This window comes from Acinonyx jubatus, chromosome F2 (assembly GCF_027475565.1).
Source record: "Acinonyx jubatus isolate Ajub_Pintada_27869175 chromosome F2, VMU_Ajub_asm_v1.0, whole genome shotgun sequence".
Classification (NCBI taxonomy): Eukaryota; Metazoa; Chordata; class Mammalia; order Carnivora; family Felidae; genus Acinonyx; species Acinonyx jubatus.
In genome coordinates this window covers 8,773,319-8,788,226 of record NC_069394.1, presented here as the reverse complement: position 1 = coordinate 8,788,226, position 14,908 = coordinate 8,773,319, and the positions used below count along the sequence as shown (strand labels likewise).

Sequence of the window (14,908 nt, the reverse complement as noted above, 5' to 3'; positions counted from 1 at the left end):
GAGTAAGGGAGATTGGGGCACGATAGATCAAGGGTACAGATTTTTCAGAGTGATAAAAATGTTCTTAAATGGGGTACGTTGATGGTTGCACAACTCGGTGAAAATACTAAAAACCACAGTACACGTTGCTCAAAAGATGTCACCGTCACCCGCGGGCAGGGGAGAGCCCGGGTTCCCAGCACACCCAGGCACACCGACAGCTCTGTGTCCCATGGGGTGCATTCCAGACTCTTCCAGTCTGTGGCAAGATCCCTTCCCCCAACAGCTCCGGGAAGTGCCAGCAAAAGAGAAACATCTAGACTCCCTGCCACCAGCCCTTCCTAGCTGTCCTATTCGTCCATCCCCAGCGGGAACTGGCTCGTCAGAAACAGAGACTCCCGGAAACTTACGGTTCATGCCAATGTCGTGGTACGTGAGGATGACGGGCCGGTTTCCCTTGGGGGTCCCGCACAGCGTGACGTGAATGGAGCCATGCACAGTCTCGATGTCCTGCTCCTGAGGAAAGGCAGCAGACAGAGGGGCCTGTGATGTGGCACTTGGAGCATCAGTGTGGCTGTGACTACCGACTGTAGGCGCCCCGCGTATTTCCAACTGTGCTTTGAGGAAGTTCCGAGTACGTTTCTCATTTGGTGAGGAGGGCCCTGGCCTTTGGGCAGCAGATTTCTCTCACCAGAGAAACCACTCCAAGAACCAGGGAGGGAAGGAGAACTCAGTCAGGAGGAAGAAGAGAGTCCTGGCTCAGACTGTGCCATTAACTGCACAGAACTTGGGGAAGGCACCAGCCCCAGCCGCAGCGGCCCTCTCTGCCCAGGACCTTGGTTTCTCCATCTGGGAAACTGAGGTCATCAAAGCACGAGCTTCCTAGGTTACCTGCTCCCAAGTCTCACCCGTCCCACGGGGTCATTACAACGGTGACTAGCATTTGATGGCCTGGGGCTGCCCCAAATTCAATCCCTACTTCCAAGAACAGCCCCCAATTTCCTTTGGGAATCCACTCCAGTCTCACCGTGCATCCTAGTGGGTCTGTTGACAACGCTTGCCCATGTTTCACGGGCCAAGGCTAATTCATGCATTCCCCCTCCCAGCTACAGGACCGGTTCACAGAAGGGCAGAAGAGCTGAGTCAGGACAACCAGAGCCAACCGCAGCTATTGGGGAAGTGGATTAGACTTGACCCAGCAGTGTTGGGAGGCGGGGGGATCTGCAGCAGCCATGTTGTTCCCATGAGGCAAGGGCCTGTCTGAACACACAGCCAGCCCAGAGATGGAAAAGACAGAAAGGAGGTCCTGCTGATGGCATCCACCATCTAGGATTTTCGGACCACAGGCCAACAACTTCCAAGCCCCCTTAAGGCATTTTGAGTTGACGACAAGAATCCTCAATGATGCCATAGCCATCTCTGTCCTGTCCTCCCTTCTTGGAGGGCCGGGGTCCCTCTTCCCTTGGTCAAGGCCGGTGCTCCAGCTTGTGTCCTCAAGCTGGCTCCCTCAGCCAGTCAGCCCCACATTTCTCAGGACTATACTGTGATTTTCTTTTTTTTTTTTTTTTTTTTAAAGATCTGAAGACATGTTTACTTTTCCTCTATCCTAATTAAAAAAAAAAAAAAAAATCGCCTTGCCTTGATTCCAAGCCCATAAATTCACCTGCCAGTTTTTAACTAAACTTCTCCAAAGGGTGGCGGCCATGAATTTTCTCAACCCACTGCTTCGATTCACCTTCAGCCCACCCCCGTCTTGGGCTCCCACCTTCCTCAAGGTCCCCCAGGGGCTCCAAGGACCCGTCCCTCTTCATGTCTGAGAGCCGTGACCTCCCCTTCCAAGCGCTCTCTGCCTGCGTCTTCACCCCCCACCCCCCACCCCCCACCCCTGGCTCTCCTCCTACCTGGTGCGGGCACGGGGGAGGCCACCAGCATGCTGGGGACAGGACCCTGAGAGCTCCCACGTTCTAGGGGGAGCGCTGAGCCATTTCCCTCTACGCCCTGCATCCCTACAAGGGCCCTGCGAGGGTGGCACATCCCCGAGCTGGCAGATGCTGCCACCCTGGCTCAGGGAAGCCAAGTCGGCTGCCCAGAGTCACGGTCAGGACCCACCCACCCGGTAGGCCAGTGTTCCCCACATGCTTCTTACTCCCTCACAGTCTGAGAGGCGCGAGGACTCAAACCATGTTCCCTCCTTAGGAGGCCACGTTAGGTTAGCACTTGACATTCATTTCCCAAAGAGGGAACACTCCAGACGCCGTCTAACCTGCTCCCAGAAGCCAGCCTAGATGTGAATCATTATCGGTCACTGACCAAGTGCAGGGGAGAGGTCTGTGTCCCGCCCTCACGGGCGAGAAGCAGAAACAGGCCAGACCCCCCCAAGTTAGGACCCCTGTGGATCTGGGTAAGCAGCCCCTTCCCCCAGCTGCCTGCACAATGGAAGCGGGCCTGGGACCTGCCAGCCCTGGGGGATGCCGGGAGGCCCACAGGACACGGCAGGAGGGACTGTGCCTGCAGCCCCTTGATCTCAGGCCTGTGAAGGGTCACCTCTGAGGCAGAGTGATGTAGCCACACGCACGCAGTCTACCAGGCTGGGGACCAAATCCCACCCCTGCTCCTTCTCCACTTAAGCCAGTGCGACTTTACCCAAAGACATTTATTATGCACCTGCTGTATGCGTGTGCCAAGAGGAGTCGGTAAGAGCTCACAAGCTAGTGTTGGGGTAGCGGGGTGGGCCCCAGGCCTGCAGTAACACGTGGCAAGAGCTTGCTACATGCGGACATGGTGCTCTGGGACCAGCAAGAAAGAGGGTGTAGAACCCACTGAGGGGGGAGGGGCAGGGTGGGAAGGGGAGCAGGGTAGCTCCCACCCCCAGCATCCTTTGAGATCAACGGCTGGGCTGTCGATCTGGGAAACCTGGCTCAAAAATAAGAAAATACGCCCCAGTTCTCAGCCTCCACCTCCAGAACGGGGAGCACGGTACCCGTGCTTTTAGCAAGAAGCAACTCCCTCCCCCATCCCAAGCACGGGGGTGTGGGGGCTTCCAGCCCCCACCCCGAAGACCCCTGAAGCAAGCAAGTGGGGTGCCGGATAACCAACCAAGGGGGAGCGCCCAGGCTGCTGTCACGTCTGTGAGACGGGAGAAGCATGGAACGTCCCGGGGTGCATGAGCGGTCACCAGGTGAGGCCCACAGGCCCACCCAGGGCACAGCGCGGAGGGGACCCCCCCCTCCCTGTCAGCGCCCAGGCCCAGCCCCACCACAAGGGTCCTCCTGAGCCTCCTGCCTCATCACCTGCCACAGAGGGAGTCTCCCGACCACAGAGCCCACCATCCTGGCCCCCTCCCTCTTCCCCTCAGTGCCCGACCCTTGGCTTGCGCCTATATAAACACTGGGAAAACAGTGGAAAAATCCACAGACGAGGGAGCAACAGCCTGGGCCCCAGTGGGGGCCACGGATCATCTGCTGGGCCCAGCCCTGGCGTTGAAGCCGATTGGGAACAATGGCCCATTGAGAGGGCCACATTCTCCATTGTCTCCCCAGCTGACCCACATGGCGCCCTCTAAAAATAGGCCAGGCCAGGCAGCGCCCGCCAGCCTGGGGTCATCGGGGTTCACAGCCCAGCCCTGCCCTCCCTCGACCCCTCTGGGCCCTGGGTCGCCATCTGTACGACAGGAGTGGGTCCCCTCACCCCAGCTTCTCAGGAGAGGAGGTCACCCTGTGGTCTGAGACACAGTGCCGGGAGGAAAGGACACCCTTTGTACGTGGTGGCAGATGTCGTTAATGCGGTGCCTGGACGCCATCTTGGTGGCAGATATGGGACCCTTGCCGGCTGCATCAGGGATGTCCCTGGCAGCACCCAGGGGTGGGGATGAGTTGACTCATCTCTGTGGAGGCCTTAAAATTACACGGCCATGGAACCAGAACTGAATCTGTCCAAGAAAGGAGGCGCTGCCCCTGCCCCGCTTACTGTTCTGTCCCGAGGCCTGGCACACGGTCGGAGCGCAGAGCAGGTGCATCAGGCCGCTGGTGAAACACCCGAGACCAAGTGACCGCAGTAACATAACTTCTCTAGAAAGTCCTGACTCTTCTGGGTCCAGGCTCCACTCTGCCCCTTAACTGGCCGTGAGAGTCTCGGCAAGCAGCCTCTCGTAAGCTCCGGGATTGCAGTGACGTCTCCCAAGATTGGTGTAAAACCTCCCAGGACTGCATGAGCCCCACTGAGCCCTACGCTTTGCCCCCAAGAGGAACCACGGGAGTGTCGTGGCCGTGGCCCCACCGCCTCACCCCCAGCCCAAACCTCGGTCCGGGCAGGAGAAGCTTCGGCCATGGCCAGCCTTATTTGGAAGCACGACCCATCCGGTCTCCGAAAGCGGAAGGGACGCGGTGCAGATGCGTAGGCGCGGCACCGTCCCCTGGGTCTGGGTGAGCCCACGTTGAGGGGCAACATCTGCCAAGTGCCCGCCAAGAGGCAGGCAGGGGGCCCAGCCTCCACGCCCCCAGCTATGCCTATCTATCCCATTTCACAGATGAAGAAATTGAGGAGACTTCCCCAAGGTCACACAGCTTGTAGCAGCAGAACCAGGATCAGAACCTGAGTCTTCCGGGCCCTCGTGCCGGTGCTGGGCCCATCAGGCCTCCCCTTCTGTATCTGCCAGCCCACACAGGCAGGAGGAAGAGGAAAGGCCAAGTGCGATCTTTCCTGTGCCCATTCCTTAAGTCACAGATGCACGCATGCACGCACACGCATATAATGTACACATGCACGCACACACATGCACAAAACACGTGCACATACATATGCACAAGCCCCCACACCTGTGCACACACATCCACACACATGAGCTTGCACACACACACACACACACACACACACACACACACACACACACAGTTCTGAGCCAGCCCTGGTGGTCTCTCTCCATTGGCCAAAGCCAAGACTGAGCCTGAGACTAGATGGAGGAATTCAAACACTCACTAACACGTGCCTTTGTCCTCTTTAGACCCAAAGGAACATTCTGTCTCCGTGGCGATGAATCACTATCTAGCGTCCTGTAGGGAGGGACCTACCTCACAATCCCCCACGTTCTCCCAAAGAGAAGGCACCGTGATACTCCTTGGCCTCCCGCCGGATACGGGAAGGCGCCCATCTTGGGGCTCGTCAAGGGTCCTCTCTCTGGCTAAGACGGGGGCTGGAAATACACACTCGGTTCCTCCGTCAGCCAGGTCTCCAACCTCAGCCCTTGCACGCTTCAGAGCCAGATCTCAGAAGTCCCTGCTCACAGACAAGATCCAGCCAGAAGCGTGCAACAGAGAAAAGTCAGGGCGCAAGAGTTTTCCTCTCACCTCCTCTGGAAAAGCCGCTCTCTCATGGCGCAGAAGAGATGGCATAGGGTGGCCAGGAGTCACCAACTCGGCCCTCCCGCTGTACCCAGGCCCTGCCTTGAGCGCTGCATCCCTGAAGGCACGCAGCACCTCCACTGGGTGACACCTGCGCGCATTTTACAGAGGAGGAGACGGGCCGAGAGAGGGTAAGTTATCTGTCCAAGGTCACACAGCTGGAACCGCATGGCGGGATTCGAACCTGAGACGGTCCAAAGCCTGTGCTCTTTGACTTCTGCTTTACCCTGTGTGCCCGGTGCTACATGAAGAAAGGAAGCCTTTAATGCAGAAGGCGCACTGTGATTCTCTAAGCCAGCCCCGCTCCCCCTCCACGCTGATGTGACCGCAGATGGCTTTCTGTCTCCCCGGCATCTCCAGGGACCAGCCGTCCACAGCCATGCGCTGGGGACACACTGGCACGTGGAATCAAGGAGTAACACTGGTTCCTCCTGCCCCTCCCGCAACGTGTGTCTGCCCCCATAATGCAGCAGGCCTGCTGGGTATCTGACTTGGAAGGGCCTCAGCGCAAACATCGCGGGGCTGGGCAGGCCCTTCTGTGCCGCACCGTTCGTTTATTTGGAGCACCTATCCCCCGCGCAAAGAGCCATTTCATAGCCACTTCCCACCTGCCGGCCAGCTCCACCCTATCCCTACCGTCTACACTGCTTGCAAGATGGCAGCTGGTGAAAACAGCACCTACCACGAAGTGTTCCTCCAAGAGTGTCCGTCTTTCCGGCTGAGTCTTGGCTTTGGAGCTTTATAAGCCACGGCTGAGTGTGTTGGCTGGCCTCTTAAACATCTGTTATTCCCTCCTTTGCGACAGAATTCCCAGCAATGCGTCTGATAAAATTCTCTCCTCCCCCATCTCCCTTATAGCCAAGGGTGGTCCGGAGACTCATTTCTGACTCATGTCAGCAGAACTTGCTGGAGTTTTGAGGAGAGTGGTTTTGTTTTGTGTTGTTTTTTTGAGAGTCAAACGTGGCCTTTTGATTTTTTTCCTTTCACCCTTCCACCTGCTTCCTCCCTGGAATATGAATGCGATGCTTGGAGGTGCAGCAGCCATCTTAGGAGCATGAGGACAAAAACCATATGCCCAGGAAGACAGAGCAGGAGGCTGAAGGAGTCTGGGACCAGGTGACATTCACAGGTCTTCCAGAGGAGGGGCAACAAGCCACATCTCCTTGTTTAGGGCAGTATCTGTGGAGGGATGTTAATTCTAGTGATACATTCAGCACGTGCCCTTGGCCAAGTGACCAGACTCATCTGGGAATCCCTTCGGCTGTCAACTGAGGGCAGTAATAAGTCTATCTGCTCAGGGAGCTGCTCCCAAGACGAAAACTGAGCTAGACACACTGGGAAGTGTTTTGCAAACTCTCTCCATGCTGCTTGTTATAGATGCGCATCGCAGAGATAATCAGCATCGCAGAGATAATCAGCGTGAAGCCACAAGGGGTCCCAATGGCTTAAGTCAACGGGTTGAGTGATCCAGGGGAGCTGAGACCAGCTGCCGCCACCTCCCTCCCCAATCCCCTCCTTCCCAGCAGGCCCTGGGGAGAGGCTGAATGCTCTGGACTCTAAGGGATGACACCCTGAGACAGACGCTAAGTCAGCTGGGGCGCTGGGCTGCCCCTCCCCTCAGTATAGCACATCTTGGTCAAGGCGTGGCCAAGGGCGGAGGGCACTCTTTGGCTAGTCAAATGCAGCATGAACTCAAGCCTTGTTGGGGCAGGAAAGGCTAATCGTGACAAGTGAGGCTCAAGAGAAAATGCCAAGGGCTCGCCCCATCACCGTCCTTTCTGTAAATTATACCCTCTCCCCCACCCCCGTCTTCCTGGCTCATCTCCAGGGCCCACAGTGGGGAAGGGGTAGGCCTGGCTATGCCTTATCCTTGTTATCTTATCCTTCCCATTAAATAAGAACCAGATAAGGCATGAAGGGTGCCAGGGAGGGCCACCCATGTGGAAGAAACATATATTATCTATTTCCATCTAGGGACAGTCATCTGTTTACTGGGCAAACGCCATGACAGCTATTTCACAAATGGAAAAAGCCAGATTCTGTGCATCCCAGCCCACACACACACATGGCGGAGTCAAGATTCAGGACAAGCCCTTGGGCCGCCGGGTCCTAATTCCCAGCCGAGCCCAGGGCTGCCGAAGGCACGCCGGGTGCCCCTAGAAGACAAGACCTCAAAGACGTCCAGTGGAACTCGTGGCTGCCCCCCCACACCCCGTTTCTCAGGTTTCCTTAATGCTGTCATCACATCATAGCAAAGCTACAGAGTCAGGAAACCGGCCGCTGTGGGAAGACAGGCATCAGCCTGGGAATACAGAGGGAAGCCGGAACCCACGGGGAAGACCAATTCTCCAAGGAAGAAAGAATTAGGAGGAAGGGTCTTTGTCGGATCAGAGAAAAGAGAGGGAGGAGCGCCCAGCATCCATCCATCCAGCAGAAGAGGGAGGCTTGCGTGCTGAGTCCCATGCTGTGTTTATTTCATGTTCACAACACCCTCTCAGGGGTGGTGATACTCCCCCAAATTACAGATCGGAAGAGGAAGCCCCTGGGAGGTCGGGCCACTGGCCAAGGACACACGACTAGCAAAGACAGAGCTGATCAGAACCCGCTTCTGTCCAGTGCACCAGGCCTGTGACCCGAGGAGATGGGCATCTGCCCTCGGTGAGCCCGACAGCCTGGGCTGGACAGACCCGGGGAGAGCCAAGCCCCACCATGGGGGTGCTCGGTGGGAGAGGCACTCCTCTCCCACCCCTCACCCCCGGGAGGGCACCCCCAGGAAACCCGCAGAGGAGGACAGAAGAAGAGGCAAGCCTCATTTCTCGGTGACCCAGATGAACACTTTGCCATCTGTCACTAAGGGTTCGTTCTAAGCTCCAGTGGCCTGGCTGGGAGGTGGGGCCAGGGGAGGGCAGAGATGGGAAACGGTGGGCTGAGGATTTCCAAGCCTGAGTTCTGCCCACCTTCAGTCAGGGAGCATGAAAACAAGAAGCAACTGTGTGAAAAGAAATTAGTAAAAGGTCACTGTTTACATTTTCCCTAGAAGCTGCTCTGCTTCCAAGAAAAGGGGGGGGGAATCACTTCTGCCCCCCCCGCCCCCCCCCACCACCCCAGGATCAGACTGGGCTCCAGAGGGGGAGCCAGACCCCAGCAGACCCTGCCTACCACCTCCTGTGCCCCAGCCCCCGAGGACGCCCTGCACCGGGAGGCCCTGTGGGTGACATCAGCTCCCTGCCCAGGGACCCCTGGGGAGCACAAAGACACAGATTCCCATGGAAACCAAATCAAATCAAACTATCTGAATAACTAAAGATCCAGGTGGAAGGAATTAGAAACAGCAAAGCCAACAAGAGAGGCGATTTGGGGCCATAGAGAGTTTCCTGTCTCAGGGGAGGAGTGAGGGTCAGTGGGCGGCAGATTGTGCCCCCCTCCCCCTACTGGTTATACGGACCTTGACTCCTGGCCCCGGGGGACTGGCTTTGGCTTCATCATCTATCTCAGCTCTCAGTGCCCCGGACCAGATGCCCTAAACCTTCTCTGAGCCTCGTCTCCTCCACTATAAAATAAGGTGGTGCTAACGCCTCTCCTAAGGGCTGATGTAAGGATTAAGGAGACAACGCAGAAGAGGCCACCACTGTTTCTGGGGTACAGTTAATGCCCGGAAGTCAGCTATTACGCCCCCCATGATTATCACAGATCTCAGAGTCACATGGGCCAAAATTGAGGGTTATCTTGATAGCACCCTTTGGCGAGGACCCTTCTTAACATCTCCAGACTGATTTCTCATCTGCAGGAGAGGGTAACATTCCCACCTTGGGAAGGAAGCCCTGAGACAATCAGTGTGCGGATACGCGTTGGCTCCCTCCCTGCCCCCCCCCCCCCCCAGCTCAGTGGCCCTCCATCAAGCCTCCCTGCCTGGAGCAGAAAGGGAAGGGCTGGATCATAAAGCATCTGCCAGCCCTGATATTCTTGGATTCCAGGATTCCAGCCAAAGGAAGTAAGCTGGAACCCGAAACACTCCCACCTACCCCACTCACCAAATTTGCAAACACAGCTACCTAGATCCTGACGCCAGTAACTTCTCTGCAGAGTCACCTCATCTTACATCCTTCCTGCAGTCACGGCACCTCAGCCGTGCCCACCGAGCCCCGTGCTCCGAGGGTCCCAGAGGGTCTCCAGGAAAGACAGGTAAAGTGGGGTCCCAAGAGCAGGTCGCAAAACCTCACATGCCCGGGTACCAATCACCCTGCCCCAAAACATCCCGCAGGCCAAAGCAAACTGCCCACCGTGAGATGATGCCACCAGGAAGACAGAAGGCCACGAGGCCACCGCTCTGGCAGCTGGGCCTCTCCTGAGGCGGGCAGCCCAGCAGCTCGGGCAACAGACCCTCCAGCGGCTTCTTGCTGCTAAGCTCCGGGCGACGGTGTGTGTTTGGATTCGGGGGGGGGGGGGGGGGGGTGGAAAAAAATTGTGCTTCGGGAAAAGAACAAAGAACAAAGAATCTGCTTGAGTTAGTCAAAATGCTGAAGCACCGAATATTTTTCAAGAAATAACATTGGCCGCTTTCGGACACACACAGAAAGGCTGCTCAGACTCCTTACACTTGACTTCCAAGGAACTGCCGGGCTGGGTGGGGCCCCACCGCAAGGAACTGTGAGGAACCAGCTAGAGGCACAGAGGACAGTGGGGCACCGCTAAGGCACATCCACTCCTGACTCCCGCATCGGCTTGCCTTCAATGGGCTAAATGTTAGCCCACCAAAGCATCCTTCAGATTATCTACGGGGCCAGGCTTTTCTTTTTTTTTTTCCCCCCGACAGGAATTGCAAAGCGATGTTGGAATCTAGCCCAGATTGGCCCTTCCACGTTTATCGCTGCAATAATTGAGGAAAAACAGTCAGGGTCAGACCGCCTTGGTTCAGTGGGGCCCCTTCACAGCTGCTGGTCGCCGGGAAGCCTCAGTTTCCCCATCTGCCAAGTAGGGATGATGGTACAGGTCCCTGAAGGATCAGCAAGAGAGCGTGAGGAAGCCCCGGGCCCTGGCCTGGCTCAACAGGGGACCACGAAGTCCTCAGCAGGCAGGAGACATCCTGCCAGAGCCCCGTGTGAATCCTGGTGAGTCCCTGTGCTGGCCCACCCCGCAGCCACCCTTGACCAAGGCTCTGTCATCGCCCGCCTCTGCGCCTGTGGTCAGTAACCCGTCAGGACGCAGGCGGCATCACGGCGCAATGCATCGTCCGGAGGAAAATCCCACAGCAACCCCCGCCCCGTGGTTCTGGAGACTGCTGGAAGGTGGAAGGAAACCTTCATAAACACCATGAGTCCACTAGGTTTAGGAGCCCAATCCAAATTAATATAGTTTTATACAAAGTTAACGCTTTGGGAGACAACCTTGAAAGGGTGTCATTCAGCACTCAGATTCAGTGCAAATATTGTGATCCCCTCGTAAGACTGAGCCTATTAGCTTAGCGAAGAGCTCAGCTCACCCTCAGAAGGCTCAGAATCCAAGCAGGGGTGGGGGGTGGGGGGTGGGGGGCCCTGCGTGTGATGTAGGGCCATCCCTCTGCATGGGATGATCGGTCCCTAAGCTTCTCCTGGTCACGTGACTGGCTCCAGGTATCATTATCAGTCTCAGGTTCAACGTCACCTCCTCGAACAGCCTTCCCTGACCCCCTCAACCCAAGACAGCCTTCCCAAGACCCCCTCAACCCAAGACCGCAGCACGAGCTATTGTCCTCAAAACCCCTACAGTAGCTGGCATTGGCATTGGCATTGACGTGTTTACTTTCCCCCGCTTCTGGGGAGTCAGAAGCCGTGGTTTTAAACATGCACTCTGGAAACACACTGGTTGAGATCAAACCCCAGCCCTCTTCCTTTCTGCCCCTGAGACTGCAGGCAAGCTACTTAACCCCTCTGTGCATCGGGTTCTCCTGCAAAATGGAGACAGGAATCGTTATGAGTGCCCCACGAGCAAAACACACAACGCACTCAGAATGACGCCTAGCATATATTCAGGGCTCAATAGTGCTGAGCGATTAGTTTGGAATTTAAGTTCCTGAAAACAAGGATCGCCGCCTGTCACGCTCCCCACTGTGTCCCCAGCGCCTAAGACAATGCCAGGCACAAAACAGGCATTTGTTAAAGGAACAAAGGAATGGGCAATCAGAAAAAAGCTCCCACCTCACAGGACAGCTCTGGGATTAAATGAGCGGGCCCGGTCCAGCCTGGTGCACCATGTGCGTAGACCTTATCCTGTCTCTCCCAGCCCCTCGCTGAGGCTTCCCTTCGTGGTCACCCCTTTGCTGATGTCAGGAGGGCGCGGCACCCTCGCCCGCCCCCTCCTGGGAAACCATTGCCTGGACGCCATCGCCTTCAAGGCTAGAGGGTGGGCCTGGGCCGGCAGGTGGGGCCAGAGGTCCCGTTCTCTGCTCTACCAACCACCTGTGCCTTGGGATCGGAGCACCTGACAGCGCTTTGCAAACTACCAAGAGGGACAGAAATATAAGGAATTATCTTCAGAGGAAACAGATAAACTATGCTTTCCAGGTTTCTCCGAATCAATGCCCAAGCTTTGAAATAGCTACGATAATCCGCATGATCGAATAATTCTACTTCGGAGCGTGTACCCAAGAGAACTGAAAGCAAATCTGTTCCGGAGCAGGTATGTGTACCCCACGTTCATACCAGCATTATGCACCATAGCCAAAAGGTGGAGGCAGCCAGTGCCCACTGACAGACGAACCCATAAACCGAATGGAATGTTATAGAGCCTTGAAACGGCAGGGAAATCTGACACGTGCTACAGCACAGATGAACCTTGAAGCGGTTACGTGAAGTGAAATAAGTGAATCACAAAAAGACAAACACCGTATGACATCACTTAATGCAACGGCGGTGGCCAGGGGCTGGGAGGAGGATTCGGTGGGGAATTAGTGTTTAATGGGGGCAGGCTTCCAGTTTTGCAAGATGGAAAGAGTTCCGGAGACGGACGGTGGCGATGGGTGCCCAACATTATAAATGTCCTTAATGCCACGAAACACTTAAAAATGGTCATGGTGTTGAATGTTACGTCTATTTCACCACACACACACACACACACACACACACACACACAAAATTGGAAAAAAAATAGACTTAGGGTGTGTTATTGACCCAACACTGACCAGGACACATCCCATCAGGGTCCCCCCACAGCGTGGGACCCATGCCAGCCTTGAGATAATGAGTCCAGGGCTTACAGTTCCTGGGGTTCTGACCCTCCCCTCTGCCAAGACCAGCCAGCCTCCTCTCCTGAAAACTTGTTCTTGGACAAAACTCCAGACACACCCCCAGTGCCTGCGCCAACCCTGAGAGCGGATGGAGCCAGTAAACCACAGAGAAGGCTGGGTTCACTTTCCCAAGCAGAGCCAAGAACATCAAGCCTTTGCTCGGCTTCCCACGTGGTCCCAAGCCCACCCAACTGCTCCCCATTTCCTTCCCGCACAGGTCCCACACCTCAGCCTCTCCTTCCGGCCTTCACGGAGGCGGGGACGGGCTCTTGCTTCCTGGGCCAGAACTCAAACCAGCTTCTTTCCGGGGAGAAGGAGCTGACTGTGGAGAACCAGCCGACGCAACTTCCTCCCCTCCCCTGCCCCCCGTGGCCGAACAACGCTCTTCAACCAATGGAAAGAAGAAGGAAACAGAAAAGGCAGAGCAGGGAAGGGGGACGGGAGACCACTCCCTCTACTTGCCTGAACATCAAACTCTTGCAGAAGGCCGGTGATGGTCTGTGGAGAGACAAGAGAGATGGTCAGTTTTGTCAGTTGCCAGGGAGGGGACAAAAACAATGTTGGAATACACGGGCCTGTCCGAGCCCTGAGTCTGTTTCCACCCTCCCTCCTCTGTGGGGCCTCTCCAATTTCTTGCAAAGAGATACTTCTCTTTTCATCTCAAAGAATAGCAGTCCGGCAGAAAAGGAGACGCATTACCCAGATTCCTTGCCGACTACAGCCTTGGTGAAAAAAGACCCGAAGGTCTAAGCCGGCCCCAAGCCTGAGAGATACAGGAATGCCATTTCCTATGAACTAGTCTCCCTGTCTCCATCCACATGTTAAACTTTTAAACTCAAACCTGACCCTGTCACTGTCCCTAAATTTCTTCCATGGCTGTCCGTGTCCCCTGGGGATCAGTGAAAACGTGACTCCGAGGAGAAAGTGGAGCAACACGTGGCCAACGTCTCCAAGAGACGTGGCCGGCAAGTTTTCCTGCTGGCCCAGAGACGGATCCTCTGAAAACTAAGCCCCAGCCAGACCCCATCACCGAGCACCAGGAAAGAAGACAGCCCAGCAGAGAGAAATGCAAAAGAGGGGAAGGAAATACGCATGGAGACCCCTTGGGACAGTGGGGTTTGAAGAACAGACGGTCGGGGCTTAAAATCGCTTCACACACCCTGGGCCGGGTAAAGAGCACCAGGGAGGCTGGTAACTTCAGGCAGAAGCAAAGGTGGCCAACGTCCACCCTATGTACGTGTGTGTGTTGGTAGGAGGGAGCAGAAAAGCCATTCTGTGTAGCCCCAGTCTTCAGAGGGTCAACAGAGCAGCCGTCCAGATTGAGGACAGCCATCAGGAAGAACCTCCCAAAGCAATTCTAACTGAAAACACTTGGCTGAGGGGAGGCTGGGTGGCTCAGTCGGTTAAGCTGACTTCAACTCAGGTCATGATCTCACGGTTCATGGGTTCGAGCCCTGCATCGGGCTCTGTGCTGAGCATTGAGAGCCTGGAGCCTGCTTCGGATTCTGTGTCTCCCTCTCTCTCTGCCCCTTCCTCACTCTCTCTCTCTCTCAAAAATAAATAAACATTAAAAAAAATTAAAAACAAAAGACACTTTGCTGAGTCAGTCTAAGGAGTTGGAAGATTTACTCCCATCGAAACCTTGAAAGAAAAGGCAAATATTCGCTTAGAGATAGACAGGTAACCCACAGTTGATAACCTCTTAGGTGTTTGTTATGAAAATAAAATTTTCCAAGGACACCACTAGGCTGCCCGAAAAACAAATACTGTGTTTAAAAATGCATTTACCCTTGGACCCACAGATTCCACGTCTGAGAATTTATCCTAGAGTTGCACCTGCACACATATAAATGACCTACATCCAAGGTCCAAGTGTTGCAAATACCCATCAGCGCTGCCGGTGACAGCAAAGGGTTGGAAAGACCCACACGTCGAGACAAGGCACTGGTCAAATAAAGCTGGTGGGATGCTGTGAAACGGGAAGGGAAAAGGGTTCTGTGGACTGACGTTGGAAAGGTCTCCAAGGTAGTTCGTTAAGTGACTAAAGCAAAGTGAGCTACATGCTGTTTCACGTGACTCTTTAAAAGGGAGAAGTAAGAACATATCGATATGTATTTGTATTCCCTACCGTCGGTTGGGTGGTTTTTTTAAGACTCTGTCATAGACTCAAGTGGAAAAGGAAATGAATTTGGAGCAGGGACGGTGCACAGTATGGATCAGCAAATTACGGCCCTCTCCCTATTTGTGTAAATAAAGTTTTATTCGAACACAA

The 14,908-nt window shown here is 55.4% G+C and overlaps 1 protein-coding gene across 2 annotated transcripts in view; it reads right to left on the bottom strand.

Annotated features, from left to right (window-relative positions):
• NDRG1 (N-myc downstream regulated 1) overlaps positions 1-14,908 on the bottom strand; it is a 53,932-nt gene that overhangs the window by 25,395 nt on the left and 13,629 nt on the right. Inside the window, exons 3-4 of one of the 2 annotated variants that reach the window (XM_053208449.1) lie at positions 13,099-13,134; positions 390-495 (exon numbers count right to left, since the gene is read on the bottom strand). In XM_053208449.1, the coding sequence (XP_053064424.1) occupies positions 390-495; positions 13,099-13,134 (142 nt within the window). The remainder of the gene's footprint in view (positions 1-389; positions 496-13,098; positions 13,135-14,908) is intronic. The other variant, XM_027063864.2, reaches the window with a different exon arrangement.